General features: G+C 38.8%; 1 protein-coding gene across 3 annotated transcripts; it reads right to left on the bottom strand.

Moving 5' to 3' along the window:
- Positions 1-6,801: 6,801 nt before the first annotated feature.
- LOC122975222 (MAP7 domain-containing protein 2) lies at positions 6,802-18,149 on the bottom strand. Of its 3 annotated transcripts, none has more exons than XM_044343541.1 (6): positions 16,344-18,149; positions 16,062-16,129; positions 14,631-14,756; positions 14,442-14,510; positions 8,261-8,353; positions 6,802-7,710 (listed from the first exon to the last, which is right to left on the bottom strand). In XM_044343541.1, exons 2-6 carry the CDS (start codon positions 16,101-16,103, stop codon positions 7,621-7,623), a joined length of 420 nt encoding a protein of 139 aa, XP_044199476.1. In that variant the 5' UTR covers positions 16,104-16,129; positions 16,344-18,149; the 3' UTR covers positions 6,802-7,620. The 3 variants fall into 3 exon arrangements, with proteins under 3 accessions (XP_044199476.1, XP_044199477.1, XP_044199478.1); XM_044343542.1 differs by having other exon boundaries at positions 16,062-16,123; XM_044343543.1 differs by having other exon boundaries at positions 16,419-18,149.
- Positions 18,150-21,580: the final 3,431 nt, after the last annotated feature.

The raw sequence follows: 21,580 nt of genomic DNA, 5'->3' as shown, positions 1-21,580 counted from the left end.
ATTTGTTTCAAGTCTCCAATAACTTTCCTACATCTTCTTACTTTTCCAAGAAGGTGCACAGACATTGTGAGGAGCAAAGGTTCAAATACACACACCACAGCTTTACACATGTAAAAACTGCCATAGTCAGTTAGTAGTAAATCTTGGCTACTTTAAAACCAGCTCTGCAGCAGTTTTTCTTTAGCTGCCTCTTCAGCTGTCTGCCTCTGTTGTCTCTCTTTAGAAAGCATTGTCATTCACTGTTCACTCAGTATGAAGTGCTATTTGTAAAGCTACATTAACCTTTAGCTAGCTATAGGTTACAGTGTCAAGCAACTAAGTTATACACTTTGCACAGATAACTGTGACCCAACTTAAGCATATAACTTCTGTACTACATGGTGTGTTGGGCTGTGAGTGCTGTTAAAATGCCACCGAATACACAGCAGTACTGTCACTGAATGCATCCAGTGTACACACCCGTGGGGCTGCAGCTGCTGCTGTCGGACTGCTGACATTCTGCATGGCTGGTGTGAACAAGGTGTAAGAATGTTTTAAAAATGATAAAACTACATGGTGTTTTCTTTTTAATCGAAATAAGCACAAAGAAATAAATATTTATTTTTGTAAGTATGAATGAAGACAAAACCCCGACAATAATAATATGTAGATGATAAGCAGAGACCTTCCTGCATGTGCTGCACAGAATGAGGCTCTCATAGATGTAAACACTGAAAAGGAAAGGCATTGAAGAGAGACGACAGGAGGGAGGGAGGATGACAAGCAAGGAGAGAGAGTTCATGTTCTTGTGTGTCTGTGTCTTCAGGCGATGCTATACTTTGTATTGTAAGTCATATACTCATTTTTCTTCCTGTTTTTCTCAATCTGACACACTGGCAACTCCTGTTCCTCCTCATCTCACCCCTCCCTCTCTCTCTCTCTCTCTCTCTCTCTCTCTCTCTCTCTCTCTCTCTCTCTCCCTCTCCCTCTCCCTCTCCCTCTCCCTCTCTGTCAACAGGTTTTGTCTTTTTCCCCCTTTAATAAATGGATGAAAGACTTCTATAGAACTCTGATGTGAATACTTTCATGTGTCACTCTGAAAAATGCTCCAGGACACACCTAATATGTACACACGCACACACACACACACACACACACACACACACACACACACACACACCTGTCCACACAACTAAAGGAACTTAATCATGTGCAAAACATTGTATATGGATATCTGCACACACACTCACACATGTGTGCATACAAAACTGTGCAGGAACTTTAACACCCACACGAGCACATTTACACATACACATGGAGAGGGCAGCCAGGACACACCCTACAGTATATTCTCTGTCCATCTGTGTAAATATATGAACTTTGAAGTCTAGGAGGAGGGTGTGTTGTGTGCATCTGTCTTTCCAGACTTCTCATTTCATCCCTCTCTTTTTGCTCATTCTCTCTCCTTTTGAAACAGGCCTGGAATCTTGCAACAACTAATTTGCACATTTTCGACGAATCATAATCCACCCATGGATTTTTAAAATTTTTTTTTTACATAGTGACAAAAGTTTATATGGCATTCATCTTTTTGCTGCAGATGTAATTATATTCATATTTAGCTTACTAAATGTTCACCACCAATGTCTTTTGTTTTCTCCTCAAATCCTTTTCTGACCTCTGAGGAATAATTAAGATATTTTATATATCTTGATAGGATTTAACGCTGCATTACTCAATTTAGGTCACTGTAGGGCAGAGGAATTCCAAAACAAGCTGACAGTCATAAAGCTATAGCCACTTTTCAAGTAGTTATGGCTAACATGTTAGCAAACTTATACATCTAGCAGACATAGAGCAACATTAGCATTCATTTGGAGTAATGTTTCTAGCCTACTGATTAATGGAAATCCAGTGTTCACTCTCCATTTAGGCTTTACCAAAACCATATCTGGGCTAGGTAATTGACTTACTTACTTCGTTATTTAGTTAGTTAGTACCTTTGTCTGCTTTTTGTTTCCAGCCCGGGTTGCCTGCATCAGTACCTCTTGCCTGCTGCTACTGGAAATGTGCTAAAAAATCAAAACAAGCTACAAGAGGCTAAAAAGTCTCTATAAAGCTGAGAGAGGCTTTTGTTTGTGTGTTTGTCAACCAGGGACCATTCACATTATACAAAGTAATTTGATTCAATGCTAATATTAAAAAGACTGATTGTTGGAGCTTTGCATGATGAAACAGTAAATGAGTGCTTTCTAATGCTATGACTATCAAACAGGGATTAAATTGGGATATGTTATGTGGGCGGGCTCTGTGGTTTAAGGGTTGCCATGGGTGTGTGTGTGTGTGCGTGTGCGTGTGCGTGTGCGCGCATAGACTACAAAATCACCTTGATATCATTTGACAAACTGTACATAAAATATAACAAGGTGCTTTGAACACTAAAATGCTTATCAGTCATCAGTTTAGATACTGCTTGCAGTGCACAAACCTACAGCTGATGACAATAAAATCTTGCTAAAGGTGCACTCTCCTGTGTATCTGTATCAAATATAGGAATGGTGTTGTTTCCACTAAAGGAGTTAATAATAAAAGGAAAACCTTAATATTAAGTGAAAGCATCGATGGCATGACATAATAGCATGACAGATTGAAAATGCACCAAGAGACAATAAACTTAAACTAGCTTGGCCATTCAGTTTAGTACTTTTATATCAAGAAATAAAATCATGACTGGATTACAGAGTGAACATCTTACAAACGGTATAAATGGCTTTTGGCACATGCACCTAGCTAAGTTAGATCAGTAGTGATGTCTGACGTACCTTTTTAAGAAGTCTGTAAGCTTCAACCTCAACCTTTTGTAACTTAAGGCCCATTTCTGATTCTTATAAAATTTCTGAGGACCACCCTCCCAAATAAATGAGAAAAACATGACAAAAAAAAGGAGAAAAAATAAACTGGGCTGTAAATGCCACTGTCAGATGTAATGACCAAAATAAATATTCTGCTTACCCTTAGTGAGACACTTGTCTTGCTTCTGGGAAATAATGAGATCAAGTCGTGGTGGGATAGGTGAGAGGCTGACATGCAGAGTAGCAAGTTTCAGTTTCTTCCTCGCCTTTGATTTTGTGACAGTCACAATGGAAAACCTTGACTCACATAAATAGTTGGTGGTGAAAGGCAACAGAAATTTGATTACCCATTTTAACAGGGAAGCCGGTATTAGAATGAAGCAAGGTCAACTTTTGTTAGCTGAAGCTTCAGGATGCTATCTGCTGATTGTTCCATCAATTCATTTTCCAACACTGTGGACAGAGCCATGTCTTCTGAAACAGGAGCCACAGAGAAAGGGTCCAAAATCCAAAGGTTTCCATGCAGTGGGTTCTCTTGGAAGTACTCTGCAAACTTTCGTAACAACTGAGTCAAATGCTGGGTTATAGCACTTGATATGCTGACATGAGGAGAGGCTTCTAAAGCTTCACTTAGGAGTGAAAACATATCAAATCGTCCCTCCTTGACTCTTCTGTTCCAAAGAATAAGCTTTTTCTTGAGGCCCTCAATTTTGTCTGAAACCAAAAACACTGTGCTGTTTCTGCCCTGCATTGATATATGGAGCGGATTGAACTGGTCAAATATATCTGATAAGTAGGCCAGTTTTGCACAAAGGTTACCATCAGTGTAATGCTCAGCAAGAGAGGAGTGCTGCTCTTCTAGAGATGTATGCACTTATTTTCTCAGTTCAAAAGGGCGAGTAAACACACGTCCTCTTGCGTCCATTTGGCGTCTGGCACCTTCTCTTGGATTTTTTTGACAACACCACGATGTATTCCTGTCACTGATGCCGCGCCATCTGTGCAAACACCTGTACAGTATTTCCAAATAACACCTTTTCTCAGTGAAGTAATCATCAAGGCAGTGCATTACATTATCTGCTGTTGTTCTTGTGGAAAGCTCTTTGCAAAACAGTAGATCCTCATCTGCGGTCATAAAAAGTTTCTTGCTATGAGTTACACAACCAGCAACCATAAAATTACCTTTCAAAGTGACTGTTGATTGAGTCATTAATGTTGTGACTTTCTGTTGTGCCTTATGCCCTACCCTTTGCCTTTGGAAATATTCTTTTGCCTTCCCAACACACGCCAGGTGCTTTGTGTTTAAGTATCGCTGGAGCTTTGGTGATTTTTAGTGCGTTGTTTGACAGGATTTCACAACATTCAAGACACTTTGCTTTTGACTCAGCAACACTGCCTGCCATTATGAATCCAACTTTAATGTATTCAGGGTTATGTTTCCTCACCACACGATTTGGAGCTTTTACTGGTGCAGGCTTGTCTCCCACATCACTTTTTCATTTAAAAAAATGATTCACTTTGTGTGACACACTGCATCGGAAGGAATGTAAGCTAGTGGCAAAACACATTTGTCTCTAACTGATGATGTGTCGTGATGTGATGATATTCAGACATAACTTATCATTGAAATTATGCATTTCAATTTGACATTTTGTATTTATGTGAATTCTTCAGCAAATTTGTATATAAACCAAGACTGAGCCCCAGACAGCCCAATTTAACCCCTGCTATCAAACCAAGACCACAATCACAACTGATGGCACATGTTTGTACCGTAAATATTAATCTTTACCGCCAGCAGCTGGTTAGCTTAGCTTAGCATAAAGAATGCAAACATCTAGTCTGGCTCTGCCCACAAAGTAAAAAAATATTGTCTATCAGCAACTCTAAAGTTCACTAATAAACATTTTATATATCCATTTGTTTTATATATACAAACATTTAAATGTAAAAGACTATTTCCTGGCTGGGTGCAGGGACTTCATTCCAGGAAACCAGCAGGGAATCCAGGACATCACTGTATTGTCAACATCAGTTTTTGTACAAATCAAACAAGTGAGATATAACACATTTATTGATGAGCTTTAGAGGATGGTAATTGAATTCTGTTATCTCTGGACTGAACCAGGCTAGCTGTTTCCCCCTATTTCCAGTTTTTATGCTAAGCTAAGATATACTAACCACTTTCTGGCTTTATTTTCTGTACAGACATGAGAGTGGTATTAATTTTCTCTTCTATCTGATGAAAGCGAATAAGCATATGTCACAAAATACTGAGTTATTCCTTTAACCATGTATTTTAGTAGCCTAACCCTAACCCTAACCCCAAGTGGGACATACTGAGTGCTTTGTTCGCCTAACTTGACATGCAGTACTGGCTGTAGTATAAGCATCTTAGACACAAGACAGGCAGCAATTACATTTTCTCCAAAACACATTCGCCACTGTAATGTCTAAATTAACTTCATAGGAGACAGGGTCAAATTGTTTTGCATTGCAAGAATAATGATGATGATTAATTACTGAGTGCAAATCATACATCTCTGACCACATGCAATCCTTGACCAACAACGAAAAATGCTGGTCCAAAAACACCACCAGACCATCTCTGGGCATGTGAGTTTAGTTTTTTATGTTCACCAGACTGACCACAGGGCTTCAGGCTTCATATTTATTGATGTCACTGTCTATTTACTGCTGGTTCTTCTTCTTCTGCTCCCACATTTACCATAGAAGGCCACACTGAGCTGAAATGTTAGGGCCTCTTAAATCTTGTTTAGACAGACAGGCTTTCATGCCATATGAATATACACATACAATAACATGAATGCAAGAGTAAATGCACAGCCACTAACAAAAAAACAGACATTCACATGAACATTTACCGGAATACCACAAATGCACCAAAGCTCCCACACACATATTTGCTAGATTTATGAACGTACGAGATAAATCTCAGGAACCTGAACTCATGTGCCATAACTCATAATTTGTTCCGTGGGAATGAAATATGTAGAGTTCCTCAGAAAAAGTTGTTTAAATTATGTTTTATGGCCCAAAATGGTTTGCAGCCCTCGTCCTTTTCTCATTTGACTTTGAACGATAATGGAACAGAACTAGTGTTTTATAACAGACGAATAATCATTAAGGGATTATTTTTTCTTCTGACTCAGAAGAAAAATTTATATTTTCATCCACAAAGCAGAGGTGATCATAAAATGATGATGGTGAAATGTCAGATATTTTTCCAACATTTTTTTTTTTTTTAGTTCAAGTAAATTTAGCTCAGCTCCATTACTATTGGATCCAACTTTTTGCACAGTACCTTTCACTACAGTATGTTCAGATAAACTAAAGTAAGTGCACATACTGTATTAGCTATGAGGTAACTTAAGTATTTTATTGTGGGTGAGTCTGGGAGTTTGAAATCATGTCTAATGTTAAAAATAATACCAAAAAATTGGGGGATTTTGTTGTTTTTTCCATCAGCAGTTTTTTAAAGTTTAAGCCATGCGCCTGGATAACATGATGAAACCATGGTGGACCTTTAGGCTGAGTGCGGCGTCAGATGAGAATCAGTTGAATAAAACTCATCCTCAGGTTTTGGTTTCAGCGTCATCGTATGTCTGACTGTGAAATTATGAAAAGTATTATTTAAGGAAGCAAAAATTAAGCTTTCTTTACACTAGTTATATAATCATTTCCAGCAAACTGAGGAATTCAGAGACTTGCAATTTCCTTTTGCACAGTTGAGACTACAGTTGAAGTTGGATACATATTTTTCAGGAACCATTTTGAAGCTCATCTTACTAGGAGTCCATCAACATCCCATCTAAACCACATTTACAGAATAAGTAAAGTAACTCCTTTATATTTATTTATTTATTTATTATTTTACAGTTGTTCCTATTAGATGGGAACTACAGTGAATACAAGGCATTTGTGAGGGACAGATAATAATGATGATAAAAATCTGCAGCAGAGGTTGAGATATTCTGACTTCTAGATCCTACATTTCCCATCATGCAACTCAATAGTGTCTTTTCATTAGTGCCCCACATGTTAAAAATTTGTCTCCCAACTTAGGCTGAGATGACCTCTGATGACATCTTTGCTGACACTTTGACATCATCAGGATAAATTGGTTGTTTAAAGAATTCATTACACAAATAATGCAAGGAATATTTATTTCATATGTACTGCAGTGGGGTTAAAAGCTGAATTTATTTTTCTGGAGGTGCAGGTTACAGCAGTTGTGCAGGGTGGCGTGGCCTGTGGTGGTGGGGCCCAGTGTAATATCTTTTAATGGGGCCCAAAATCCCTGGTGGCAACCCTGCCCAGGTGTCCTGGAGAAGTGCTGCTTCTGCAGGGGAAGTGTAGTAGTATGTGGCAATGTGGAAAGAATTTTAGTTATTTTAAGTCTGGTTTCAGTTAGAAACAATTCAATTCAATGTTCTCAATGCTGCTCCATCAGTGACCATCTCGTTTATTTACAGTCATCCCAATAATGTCTCAGCTGACACAATGATGATTTATTGATGTTAAAGTGCAACATAAAAGCACATTTATCATGAGTCAGTGTCTCATTGTGGTGTCCTGCTTTATATTGTGATTCTAAAACACTCAATTGAGACAACATAAGACTAAGCAAACCCATATATAATTGCCAACTTTGAAAGATTACAAGCAGTATGGTTAACCCACTATTTGTACTTTCAGCAACATTATGTTTGCCTCAGTATGTGTTGCTTCTGGTCACCACAGCAACAGTCCACGCCTCCTGGTGCATCTACATCCTGGTGAGAAGCTGGTTGACTGTGAGGCTGCCTGCCTCACCCTCTAATCCAGACTCCTCTTCTAGCACCTTCTTCTGGAATTCCTGCAGGAGAAACATGTGAGGAAAAAAAAAAAGAAAATTTAAATTAAAAATTAAAATATACTCCTAAATCTGCTTTACTCTAGTTCATCCCACCGTATTTGGTTGACAGGTCGTCACAAAGCAATGATTACTTGGCACCAGCTAACTTGGTGATGAAAGCTTTTAACTATTCACTTTACCAAAGCCAGATGTTGAACTTCAAAGCATACATTCATTTGAACAGCTACTGACAAGGCTCTTTAGCCAGCAACTGATCAATGACCTTCAACTATGACCGTTCTGTAACTTGATGATGACATCCATACAGGAACCCTCAGTGTCTGATAAATAGGTTGTCTTGGATCTTAAAAAAAGCTTTGAAACACTAGAAGCCCTGTGGCTGCTGAAGCCGTCACACTTTGGTGCTGTATATCAGACTGTTACAGTAAGCTTAACATGTCAGTCGGCCAACAGCAGCTAGTTGATTTGTCGGCTGTGTATATGACATCAACAGTTGGTTAGCAGCTAAGTTTCCGATTATGATGTCTATGTGTGTGTGTGATATCCTCACCCTGAATTTCCTGAGTCTTTCCAGTCTGTCTTGCAGTGTCTTCTGGCTGGAGGTCAGCTCTGCTATGTGAGTCCGCCACTGCCGCTCTTTCTCCTGGAACATAGGCAGGTTCAAGGGAACCTTCATTGTCCACTACAAAACTGGACACCCAAAAGCAGCCTTAAAGCTGCAATACTCAATATTTTATGTTAATAACACAATTACAATTATGTGTATTGTGAAAGGGGTTGTTCATAGTGATGTACCCACACAAAATGATCAAATTATCAAATTCAAACAACTTTATTATCTAAGAGGAAAATAATTTTGTTAGAGGTGCATGCAAGATAGACAACAGAATAAAAAATACATAATATTATGACTCTGCAGTTCTCTGTAGTCAGCTCTATGGCGCATTTTAGCATCTTTCAGCTCGTTGTTTTGATTTTATGGCCCACGACTTTACTGTTTTGATTTAGTCTCATCAACAATATTTTCAGTCGGAGCAGGCAGCTGTTTTTATCTCAAAAGTTCTGATAAACCTACTGTCACATCCTGCCAGGACTTTCTGTTGTGTTTGGACTCTCTGGGTTTTTGTTCTTTTGGGTTCCCTGGTTGCTATTCTCCTCCATTCCACCAGAGACCTCAGCTTTTCTCCCTGTTATGTTAGGACTGGATTGTGTTGGAGAAGGCTGGGTTGAGTTGTATCTCTGAAGGACTGTTTTGCATTATTAGTTAGCTTGTAGTGTTGTGTATTTAAGTTTATGTAATTCTGGGACGGTTTGATTTATGCTGGATTGTGATTTAGATTATTGTGTTTTCTAGGTTTTGGTTTTCTGTTGCTCTGTGTTAACCTTGTGTGTTCCTTCACTCCTCCTGTGTTCATGTACTCGTCTTTACACCTGCCTTGCATTCATCCTCATTAGCCCTGCCCTTGCCTCAGGCTGTGGTCAAATAGTCTTTTTTGCGTAACGGAGTGAAATGACCCGGAAGTATCTAAGTGGTAGCCTTGATAAGAGCTTTCTCTAAATGCTAAGGAAAGGTCTGACAGTGCTTCCTTTCTAATCTCCTTTAGCATAGGGTACACTTGACCATCCATCCAAAGGAGATAATTCTGTCCCACAATTCCTTGTGGCAGCAAGCGACGCAACATTCACAAACTCAAACTGTTAAACCCACATTACACATCCACAGCGGTCCGTGTACCCTCCATCCAAAGCTGTGTTCAGCTTGTTTGATAACAGGATAAACAAATATACAATGCGTTCTACGTTTTTTGTATGAATTAAAAAAAACAGAAATTCACATGTTTTTACCATTTTCATCTTCAAGTAAGTGTAAGTGCAGTCGGATTCTTTCAGCACCACGGTTGTCTTTTCCTAAGTCCTTATGATTTCTCCTTCACATCTTTCCTTGACCTTGTGACATTTTCCATCGAGGTCAAGGAAAAGTGGTTAGGTAAAGACAATAGGAGGGACTTTTCAACTGCAGCCTCAGTGTTCTTCCCCAGTCTGCTGACACCTTCACACCTGCCCTATATCAGTCTTGTCAGCCCTGCCCTAGTGTGTTCCCAACTTATCAGCTCCCAGCTTGCCCCTGTGTCTTGTCACCTGTTCCTTGTTGTCTGATTAAGTTAGTTTGTATTTAAGGTCTGATTTTTAGTTGAGTCTTGTTGGATCATTGGTTCTGTTTTATTCTGGTTTGTTCTCGTTCTACATTCTGTTGTGTTTCAGTCAGCCAGCGTTGTGTTTTTGCCTGCGACTCTTCAATAAAGAAGTCTCTCCAGCATTGCTTGACCTGCTGTCCTGCGTCTGGGTCCATTTCCTTCTACAAGCCATGACACCCATCATACACTATTTGCCCTGCACCAAACGACAGATAGACAAAGTAAGCAACTGTGTCTGTGTCTTTTAGATGTGTAATAAAGCCATTCTTTGCTAACATGTAACTTTATAGGTTGTTGATATGTCAATTTATAGTTTTCCAGTGCCAAATATATAAGGCACTGATGGTGATTCTCAACAGTTGGAAGTGAGAATGTATCTGACAGTTAATGATAAGAAAATCATTAAGTCAAATTATTCTTTAGTTACTAGTTAATTAGAATATTAAGACTGTGCAAAAACTATGATGAGTTTATAAAATATTATTATATGTTGTAAATTAAATTACTCAACCACATATAAAGCCTCTCTCACATTAATTAGAATAGGCAGTTCTGAAGATTTTTTAACTAGAGCTAAATGTTCTGTTTTTCCAGTAGGCATCAAGTACAACAATGGAAAAACCGTAAAAATAAATATTTGACTATTAAAAAGTCATGATATGGAGTTTTAACCATGAAATACTGGATTTTAAAATGTCACGCCTCATATAGCTGAATCTATATAATGCTTTATGTTAAAGAACAAAAACTCAGTTTTGCAGCTGCAAAGCAAATTTGGGCAGGAAAAAAAAACGTGACACAGAAAACACCCACAATCCTTCAGTGTAATATCCTAAAGCTCTGTAGGATCATTGTGAAGGTTACAAAGTTCCCCTGGTACAATGATATAACAGTGCATACATTCTGCTGAGGCTGCACCCCTGATCCTCAAGTAGGCGGTTTATATGTGTATAGAGGTGTGTGTGTGTGTGTGTGTGTGCGTGATGAAAAGTACTGGGCCTGCTGGCTGACTATCCCTGACCTCAAATTGGACTCAATATTACTCTCTTGGATCCAGTTTCCTGCTGTGTGTTTGTGTCTGTTCTATGTATAATTTTCATGTGTGTGTGAGAAAAAATAAGAAACCTTTTAACCGTGTGTGTATGAAAGACTCAAACAGTTTAGATGGGATAGATGTGATAAATGTGAGATGGCCGAGGCCAGTTGCTCTCAACGGACAGCGTCTGTCATCAATTAACATTTCTGTCATGCTTGTGTGTGTGTGTGTGTGTGTGTGTGTGTGTGTGTGTGTGTGTGTGTGTGTGTGTGTGTGTGTGTGTGTGTGTGTGTGTGTGTGTGTTGGGGGAGCAGTAACACGCGGAGGAAGTTGATGTGAGCAAGGGAGGCATTTAGTTTAATGTCAGTCAGTTTAAAGGGGAAGGATCGCTGACACATATGTAGTGAAGGTGAAAGCAGTTAAACCGTTACCTCCCCAATTACATGCCGAACACACACACACACACACTTTGAGGCGAACAATCAGAACATTCTTTTCAAGAAAGCCTTGAGTTGAAAATTAGCATTCAGACATTGATCCTTCGTTTACGTTCCACACACTTCTTCAGGTTGTTGCGTGGAAAAGGACGGGGAGCAGAACACTCTGGACAAATTGCCTTAGATTGCCAATTACTGACAAATTGCATTAGTACTTGTTTTCTGCCTCTGATCCAATCACAACATAATAGTGGCTATTTGCCATCTGGCCAGCAGTGTTGGTTGTAGAGTTAGGCGTCAGTGTGTAGAGCAATCAGATGCTCTTTAGATCAAAAACACATAAACTGTCTGCAGTGTTCTGTAATGTGAAAACTCCCACCACTGTTTTACAATGTGGATATCATAAACTTGAAGAGAACAATGTGGAGAATGTTTGCCAAGCCTACTGCAATCTTTCAATACAGAAGATTACAGTATTTACTAAGACTGCAGATGTAAATGAGCTCAGCTGCATTTAATCTAATTTGCTAAATAAAATCTGGTGCTGTAAAATCTTTTGCACATGTCTGTAAAGCAATGGAGTGCAAAATAAAACTTTTTTTTATTGATATGTTTGGCAAATGTAATTAATTTCCGTACTGACCTGATAATGGAATTACTTTATAATTCTTTGTTACTGGAGGACTCAAACTGAGGACAAAATATCTTCCAAGGGATTCAGAGATTCGAGTATGGATTCTGGTGTAAAAGCAAGGATGCTCTAAAGAGTTTGGACATTCTGTGGTTGGTGTAGAATTGGAGGTGCAGCATTAAACTGCAGCTGTAATATTATCACACTGCACTCACTGAATTTAGCAAGCACACAAGGAGTTGGCAGGTTTACAAACTATAATGAAAAAACCCACAGCAATGATTTGTTTTTCTTTGGAACATAAATGTCAACCGTCTGAAGTTGCAATTTATACGTGATATTATCGTGTGTCATGTGATCCCATGTGGAATGACCCATTTTAATGGAATGACATGAAAATTTAATTGTATTCATTCTGTCATAAGCCTAACCCTACTGCACGATAAAGTCCAAGATTAAAAATGGATGACTTACTGCAGGTAATTTAGTCCAGATGGATCTAAAGTGGTAAAGTGAAAATTAAGAAAATTTCAGAGTTAGGGTAATTCAGTTATTGTTAATGCCAGGTGCTTATGTAAGACTTTAACCAAAGTAGTTACACAAAACTAAAATGTGTTGGTTTAGCCTGTGGAGGACACTCTGGGCAAGAATTCACCACCTTTCTTCCAAAGAGCTAAATTGAAAATGGCATTAAAATAAACCCTGGTTATGTAATCCGGTGTTTTGTTTTGCGTAGTTTGGTCAAATTTGTTGTAATTTGGGTGAAGTGGTTGCTCAGTCAAAGTTGAATGTTGAGTTACAAACATTTCAATGTGTCTCTGGAATTCCTTTGGCTCAGCTGTGGCGTTCCAGTGGTGTGTGCGTGTGTGTGTGTGTGTGTGTGTGTGAAATTATATCCAGAGTAAATACTGGTCCAGAGGTGATTGTGTGTGTGTGTGTGTGTGTGTGTGTGTGTGTGCAGGTTTAGGCTGCTTATGTGCATTTACTTTACATGTGTGGGTATGAGTATGTTTGTCCATGTGTCAAAGGTCATACTCATAAGTCATGGAGTGTGTGTGTTTTTGTATACTGTTTGTGTGTGTTTGTGTGTGTGTGTATGTCCCAGGTTAAGTTAGGGTTCAGCGGAAAGTACATTCCATACTGAGGTGAGAGCGACTGTCCTCTCTATCAGGGTGAATGTTGTCATCAGTGTGTGTATTTGTGTGTGTGTGTGTGTGTGTGTGTGTGTATGCATGGCGGAAACACTGACAACAACAGCCCATGTCCCTTTTTGACCTCACACACTCTTGTCAGAAACAGGGCGGCTGCTCAAAGCACCCACAGCTGTTTTGTGTGTGTGTGTGTGTGTGTGCGTGTGTGTGTGTGTGTGTGTGTGTGTGTGTGTGTGTGTGTGTGTGTGTGCATTCCATGTCCATGAGGATGTTCATCTGTTTTGACAACTGTGTGTGTTTCTGAATCAATCTACAGTATATGAACACATTACTACTTTCCTTTCCAGAGTATTCCTGTTGCTATTATTCCAACGTGTGTGTGTGTTTGTGTCCATGTTTAGTGACGTGAAGTGTGAGTGAGGTTTTGAAATAACTGATAAGCCTGGCAGCTTCGATAGAGTTGTTTCCCTGTCTCCCGTTTCCATGGAAGTGAATCTGATTTTGCCGTGAGCGATGAAGTGAACCTCAACGGTAAATTAACACTCATCGATCCATCGTCACACTCCTGCCTGATTTTTTTTTTTTTTTTTTTTTCAGCCTGCTGTTTCCATTAGGCTGATTACAACAGCCTGGTCTCACAAAATGTTGAGCACACAGCATCTTAAAATGTGAATGATGAAAAGATTAACCGAGGGAAACACAAACAGAAAGGAAACTGAGTTTGATGTCTGCTAGTTTAACAGGACAAATAATTTGGGTTTTTGAGTTTATACACAAAATCCTTGACTCAAAACCTTTTCAGAGATGATGTAAGACAAAAATACAACAAATAAAGGGCTGTAATTATGATTTAGAAGTAGTTAGAGTTCTGACGAATCACCAAACAGCATTAAGGACTAAAATATGAACTCTCATGCGTTTTCTTCCCCACAGAATATGGCTTCCAATAACTAGTGTTGACAGTCGGGATAATCCGTCATTACACCAATCAGCTGCAGTTACTACTGCTTGGCTGTAAGCTGTTTGTCTGTGTTTGTGTGTGTTTACAAGTGCGAGAAGAAAAAATAAAAAATCTACACTTATGCGTTGGCAAGAGTGTGTGTCCTCAGGAGAAACCAACGACAGCCGTTGAGGCAGAGCTGATGTCATTTAATGTAACCCTTCATGCTGTGCCAAAGGCTGTTTGGCTTCACAGATGTACAGACTTGTATGGTGTGTATCATCCAAGTATGTCTGTGTGTGTGTGTTTGTGTAGGTGCGTGAGAACAAGTGTGTATTCACCTGCTTGCTCTCCTCTATGTCTCGGAGTCTCTCTTTTTCCTGCTGCTCCCTCTGTAGCTGCCGTTGGACCTGAAACACACACACACACACACACACACATACAGACGGACTTATACACATCATTCGTGGTTTTTCAGTTAGTGTAAGTTTTATGGGATATTTAGCAACTGGTTCTTCCTCATCTCTTACCCTCTCCTCTTCTTTGTCTCCCGAGTTGTCCTCCAAAGCTTCAGCTCCCTCTGTCCCTTCTTTCGTCGTCTCTTCTGACGTTCCCAGAAATGCATAGTCCTCCTCTTTGCACAAACCTCTCATTGACTAGAAGCAAAAAAAAACAAAAATACAACTGATGTCAGATCGTGCAGAGCTCATTACAAAATGAGAAAACCAGTTTGTCTTTTGTGTATTTCCTCATTGTTTGCAGTTCCACCGATTCCATTGCTGTATGTATAAAAACATTATTACAATAATAATGTTGCAAACTCAACTAATTCTTTCCTTTTTTTAAATATGTTTTTTTCAGACCTCATTAAAACTCAAAACATAGAAAAGTACTGAAGTAGTTACCCTTCTGTTTCCACAAGATGGATTTGCACATTTGATGAAGGTGACAAAATACAGAAATGACCATAAACCCATTTCAACAAATACAGCAACAACATTTGATGTTTTATGTGTTATATGGGTTATAAATGAAGAAATGTTCCTTTTTGTTTTTCAATAACTAATTTACAGAAAAAGAAATATATGGTATGTTATCCTACATAGTAATAATATATGTTTGGGGTCATTTAGACCCCAGATATTAACTATGATTTACAGCTGAGGTCTCTGAGACACCACACAGAAGTAAGACAACCTCTAAGTCACATTTTATGGAAAATCGTCATAAAATTAGTTAAAGTCCTGAAGCATCAAAGGGATAAAACAATGTTATTTTGAGCTGTTAGAGGGTGATAGGAACATGAACATGGGGGTTAAGCTGGGAGATTGTAGGTGGTGACTGAAGAGGTTAGGGTTAATAACAAAACAGTTGTTTGCTATGAATTGAGTTCTCGTCTCCACTGCATATATCACCCATCTTTATTCTTGCTACGCTAAAGTTAAGTTAAACTATATGATCAGGAGGCCTGCATGGATCCGTTTTCACTTTCAGATGGGAAGACTGCATATTATTGTGTGGAGATACAGACCAGAGACAAATAAAAGTAAAAACTTGTTGGAAGTGATCTGTTTTGGAATGATGACGCCCCAATGCGCATGGCACAAGGGTTGCAATGAATGTTTTGATGAGTTTTTGAAAATTACGTAAATCATATGCTGTGGGGCCCTTAGTCACCAGATCTAAACTGACAGTACAAAATACAGATGTGGAATAAATCAACTGTGGAGATGGAGCTGTTTACTCAATGTTTACTGCTGCTCTTTTAACGGCTCTTCAGGGAGAAACAGTTCAGTTCCACTGAATGACACGTTTGAGGAAGTTTCATCTGCCGTGTTGATCTAGATAAGGAGTACTGGAAATGCTTGGCAGAACTTGCAAAGATCTACTCTGCTTGAGTGGTTTTAATAACTGCAACCCAATCCCTGTTAGTGCCATAGTTGTAGCAGTTCAAAATTTACCTTTGACATGGGAATTCCCTGAAACCGCTTCACATGAGTCATCTTGATGTGTCCTGGGTGCGCTGCTCCTGGCATACAGACATTCACAGTTTATTTTGTCAGGTCTCAACAATATTGAGGCATTTATATCACAAGTTACACAAATATTTCAGTGTAGAAATTGGCATTTCTATTTGCTTTGAGACAGTTAACTTCACTGAAAAAAATGCAATCAAATATGAAGTATACTCTAATTACATAAAATTAATCAAAAATGAACACAATTAAAAGTCATTTACTCACGTGTATGCCAACACAATCTATGTCCTCTCAAACCTGTCACAAACACTTCGGTTTGCGCTTTGTTCAGATGAATACCTGTGGCTTAAGTGATTGTTTCCTCTCGTTTTAGTTTCTCAAAGTGACTGCAGGTCCTTCCTGCCTCCTCCTGCAGCTGAGAGTCCCAACAGAAAGTTTCAGATCGAGGTGCTTATAAAGTGACAGCTCTCAGCCTACATGCTAGATATTTCCACAGTACAGTGACAGAAGTGCCACTGCCTCACTAATAAAGAGCCAAGAAGCCAAAGAGCATGATGGATAGTTCTGAAGCTTTTTTTAATTGAATGAGATCAGTATGAGGCCTCATGTCATTGTATCTCAATGTTTACCAATCGACCACATAGGCACAGTACTGTGTGTGTCAGCTGGCTTACAGTATGAGCTGTGTATTGTATTGCGTGTGTCACCTGCTGCTAACCCTAAAAAAAATGTTATCGGTTTGAAAAAGTTATAGTTATCAAACAAAACTGTAAGGAAAACAGCAAATTTAGCTCTCGTGGGAGTTGGATGAGAAGGCTGATACCACTCTTGTGTTTATGCTATATATGAAGGTACAGCTAGCAGCCAGTTAGCTTAGTTTAGCATGACAGGAAACAGGGGGAAAGCTACTTTGGCTCTGTCCACAATGTAAAAAAATTTGCCTACCAGCACCTCTAAAGCTCACTAATAAACATGTTAGAACTTGTTTAGTTAATACATACAAAAAATGTGAAAAATTTATGAGGGGACTGTGCCAGACTATTTCTCGCCTGGGGGCAGTGACTTCCTGGACATTACAGTAGAGAGTCACTGCTTCTGCTTTTTACACTTTTCTTGCTTCATACAGTTTTTGTATGAATTAAGATGTAAAATGTGACCTTTAGAGGTACTGCTGCCTTTTTCTTTTTGTTTGTTTTTTGTTTTTTTGAAGAAAGCCAGGCTAGCTGTTCCTCCCCATTTCCAGTCTTTATGCTAAGCTAATGGGTGCTAGCTATAGCTTCATATCTAGTGTAAAGACATGTGATTGGTATTAATTTTCCCATCTACCTCTCAGCAAGAAAGTGAGTAAGCAAATTTCCCAAAATTTGAACATATTACTTTTATTTGGGTATTAAAGCAGGAAAATCTAAAGATATCAAATCTGAATCAGCAGTGACTTTGATATTGGAAGCAAATCCATATTGGTAAAACTTAGGTGTTTTATTCACTCTTTTGATTAATTTTAAAGCATTTATATTAGTTATTTTATTTGCTTGTGTATTTTAAAGTCATGTCCCTGTGCAGAGTTTCATCAGTCCTATTTAGCACCTTGAGGATGCAGCATCCATTTCATTTACAGCCTGTTTTCTGCTGCTGCATTTCCCCTCTGGGATCAATAAAGTTCATCACGTCCTCTTATCTTAATTAATAGCGGCTTCAGCAGGCTGCTAATAATGACCCTGACATCCGCATCAGCTGCTGTAGTGATGAATATGCAGTAGATGTTCACCTGAAGCTGCTTGGTGTCCTCTTCATCACATTCTTCATATATATTATAAATCCATTACAAATTTGTTATCCTGTTTCATGCTGTATTTCTTTAAGTTGTCTTTCTTGTTCTAATCTGTACACACAACATTCATTACACGTCTGTCCATCCTTATATCAAGGGTCTACGGACAGAGGATGTCTAAGAGATTGTACAGATTGTAAAGCCCCCTGAGACAAATTTGTGATTTGTGAGATTGGGCTATACAAATAAAAAATTGACTTGACTACAGTAGATGTTGAAAGTGTTTCCAGTGAACTTTCTCTGTCACAGTTTTGGAACATTTACAAAAAACAGGTCTGGGAGCTGTTACAGCAGTGCTCTATCAGAGTAAACCAAAGCAGAGTAAACCTCCTGATGGTGGTGACAGTTTGTTTACTGTTCAATATCAGATTCTGTGAAGTCTCACAGTGCATTCATGATGACTTCATTAGTTTGTTCCTGTCCATAAACAAGCGTACTGGCAGAATGCTGTGTCAAGATTTATTTGACACAACAGAATTATACATGCACAGACTATCTCACAGAATATTCTATTTTTTGTACATTTTTAAAGGGCAAAAATAACAATTTTGTGCAATAGATTAATTTTGTGCTCTAACATATTTCCACCATAATACTTCAATACAATTGTTTTTGATCATTGTTATCTCTGTTATACTTTCATGGATAATACCATGTCATTATGTTACTTAAGGTGCCTAAATAGTATGTTTTGTTATAACATGCTACAATTATGCAGTATATTGTTTTGAAATGAAATAATTTAGCTTCATGTTTCAATTAATGGATGAATTATGCAGCAGTAATTTCCTTCCATACAACAATGGAAATGACAAACAAATGTTATTTCAGACTATTCTATTACTTGCATTGTGTCTACTGTAGTAAAGAACAAAAAGAGAACATTTATGCAAAAATTAAAACAACATTTTGCATTTTGAGAGTTAAAAAAAACAAAATGATTTTTTTTTTAAAGGATTAAATTTCATTTTAATTACATTTTCTCTGAAATGTCTTTCATCAAATGCCTGCACAGCAGTTTTCTCTGGCACTCATACTCCCTGTGGACCACAGAGAAAAACTGTTCATGTTTTTCATAAAACGAAACATAAACAAATTGCTGGCATGTAAATATTGTGTTGTGCAACCTGTTGGGACAAAATCTAAAAATGAAAGCTTGGTCATGGGCCAGAATGGAGCTGGAGAATCAGCTCCAGACCTAAAGCTATAGTAAGATTAACAACCAATATTGTTTAGGGAAAGTGAGAGCAGAATGTGAATGAGAAAACGCAGTGTAAAGACTGTGGGTGAATCACAGACAATGTGAGTGTGTGCACAAGATCAAAGAAAAGAACATTTAATATACTGTATTTGTTTTTTTATGAGGTGTGAGATTTTCATCCTGCTACTGCAGAATAATGCATGTAATCTGGTTGCAGCTATGAATAGACTTTTAATGATTTTTAACCCCACTACAAACACCTAATGAGAACTGTTGCAGGCCTGGAAACCATTACAAGTAATGTCCTCTTTAGTGTGTGTGTGTGTGTGTGTGTGTGTGTGTGTGTGTGTGTGTGTGTGTGTGTGTGTGTGTGTGTGTGTGTTGATGTGTGAGCCCTAAACACACAATGCCTAAATTAAAGCCATGCAGAGACCTTAAAACATTGTCAAAACATTTGGTTAATAAATCAAAGATGATGTTGTAGTACTATTACCATCAAACATGCCAGATGATCTAAATATGACTGAAATCACAAACAGCACGTATGGCGTCCACATGTTCCCAAAAACACAGACAGGAACAAACACACTTACACATGTTGACCTACTATCCCACATCAGTTCACATAACCTCTGTACATTCAGCACCCTCAGAAGGAGCAACAAGCAGTGACCTTCGACCTTTGCTCCCTGAACATCCCGAAGTCCTGACATCACTCATCACCCTGCTCATAACAGGAAACAGCTCTGGCCTTCAAATGCTTCCTTCTGTTAAAAGCATGAGTGAATCATCAGCTGTTATACAGCTCATTAGCGCAGTAATTAATGAGCATTTGTTTATGTTATGTTTAAGTAAAAGACATGTACTGTATGTAAGCTTCAAAATGTTTGCCTTAAATTATGCCACACAACACAGACTATAGTCTCACACTCCATATATGGTTTGTATATTTGATCACTGTCATCACTATCCCCTTGGGCTCATTCACGTTACTGTTAACCATTCTTAATAACGCTGCTCTTCACATGGTCTTATTTAGGTACGTGGGACAACATGCAGAGAAAAGTGATATTTATGTTTTGGCTCATAGTAGCACATGACACTGATTTGGACATGTTACCAAACTTGGAAGGACTCTGCCAATCATGACAATTTAGAGTCATTATTATTCATTGACTAAAAAAAACCCATTGCCTCCTTTTTTGACAAGGCTATTGAACATTTCACCTGATGATAGCGGTAGAGAAGTCAGCCTGAAGCTAATAAATTTCCTCATCACAGTTTGAAAGGGGAAATCCTTTATTAAAAGCAGACATGAATCCAAGTCAGATCCTCCAATCCCACATCACAGGGCTTACATTTCCAACTGCTGAGTGCTGTTTTTATTTGACGATTTATTCACTATTAATTGCACAGATAGCACAAGACAAGGATGTCGTGTACTAGTGTGGTAAGACAGAGAACCATGTACATGGGGAGCTCTTCTAGGAGAAACCTCAGTCAACTGTGCTGAAATGAATTGAGATAGATACCTGGGTTTAAATATATTTTTAAGTTGTCTTTGCTTCCAATATTTGAGAAGAAGAAAGTGGAACATCATAAACCATAGTCATACGGTCATCAAACTTTTGACAACACCCAGAGCTGTGAAGGCTCATTAAGTGCAGGGGTTGACTCAAGTGACCCAAGTGCAGTGCATCACAGCTCTGGCATGATGCCTGCGTGACATTATATCCTTTTTCATTCCAAAGATCTAATTCGTTGGCTGAATCAGGTGTGAGCGGGTTGGTGTGTGGTGACCTGGAGTGACTCTGTGAAAGCTCTTGTCATAAAGGATTTCTAACACGTCTTGTGTCTTAATGCCTGATCCCTCAGCCAATAGGTCTTGCGCCACAAGAGGCTTAACTTCTCCTCAGTACCCATTGACCAGCACAGCTCCAGGCATCAGGGGGCTCAGCTCCACCCACAGGACACTCATTGTGTGTGTTTGTGTTTGGGTGTGTGAGCCCACGTACAGGTATTGCAAGGATCTGGAACTTCCTTCTTTGCCTTTTTAAAGTGTGTGCATGAATGTGTGTATATGTGTGTGTTCACACGTGCATATCATATTATGTTATCCAAGGCAGGAGTAGTGTTGTTACTGTCGGTGGTTGTTGTGGGCTGTTACACTGTTTGGACAATCCTCTGACCTTAATCTCTCTTAGGGCAAGATTGTGTATGTATACAGTATTTGATTGTTGTATGTATACTGGATGTACAAGGCTGTTTTAAAAAATGTTCTCATCCCAGCAGGTAAACATGGATTGCACCAATTATGCGTGTGTGGGTGTGCATATGTGTGAAGGGTTTTGTGTTTTGTTTTTTTAAATTCAGAGTGTATGATTTGGGCCCCTTATTACTGCACAACCTAAACTGCTCAAACTTTTTCTTTCATCTTTTCCAACTGGGAGGTGGAATACAAGACTAAAC

The sequence above is a fragment of the Thunnus albacares genome, chromosome 23, assembly GCF_914725855.1.
Source record: "Thunnus albacares chromosome 23, fThuAlb1.1, whole genome shotgun sequence".
Classification (NCBI taxonomy): domain Eukaryota; kingdom Metazoa; phylum Chordata; class Actinopteri; order Scombriformes; family Scombridae; genus Thunnus; species Thunnus albacares.
The sequence above is the reverse complement of the archived record's forward strand: the minus strand, read 5'-3'. Positions and strand labels throughout refer to the sequence as shown.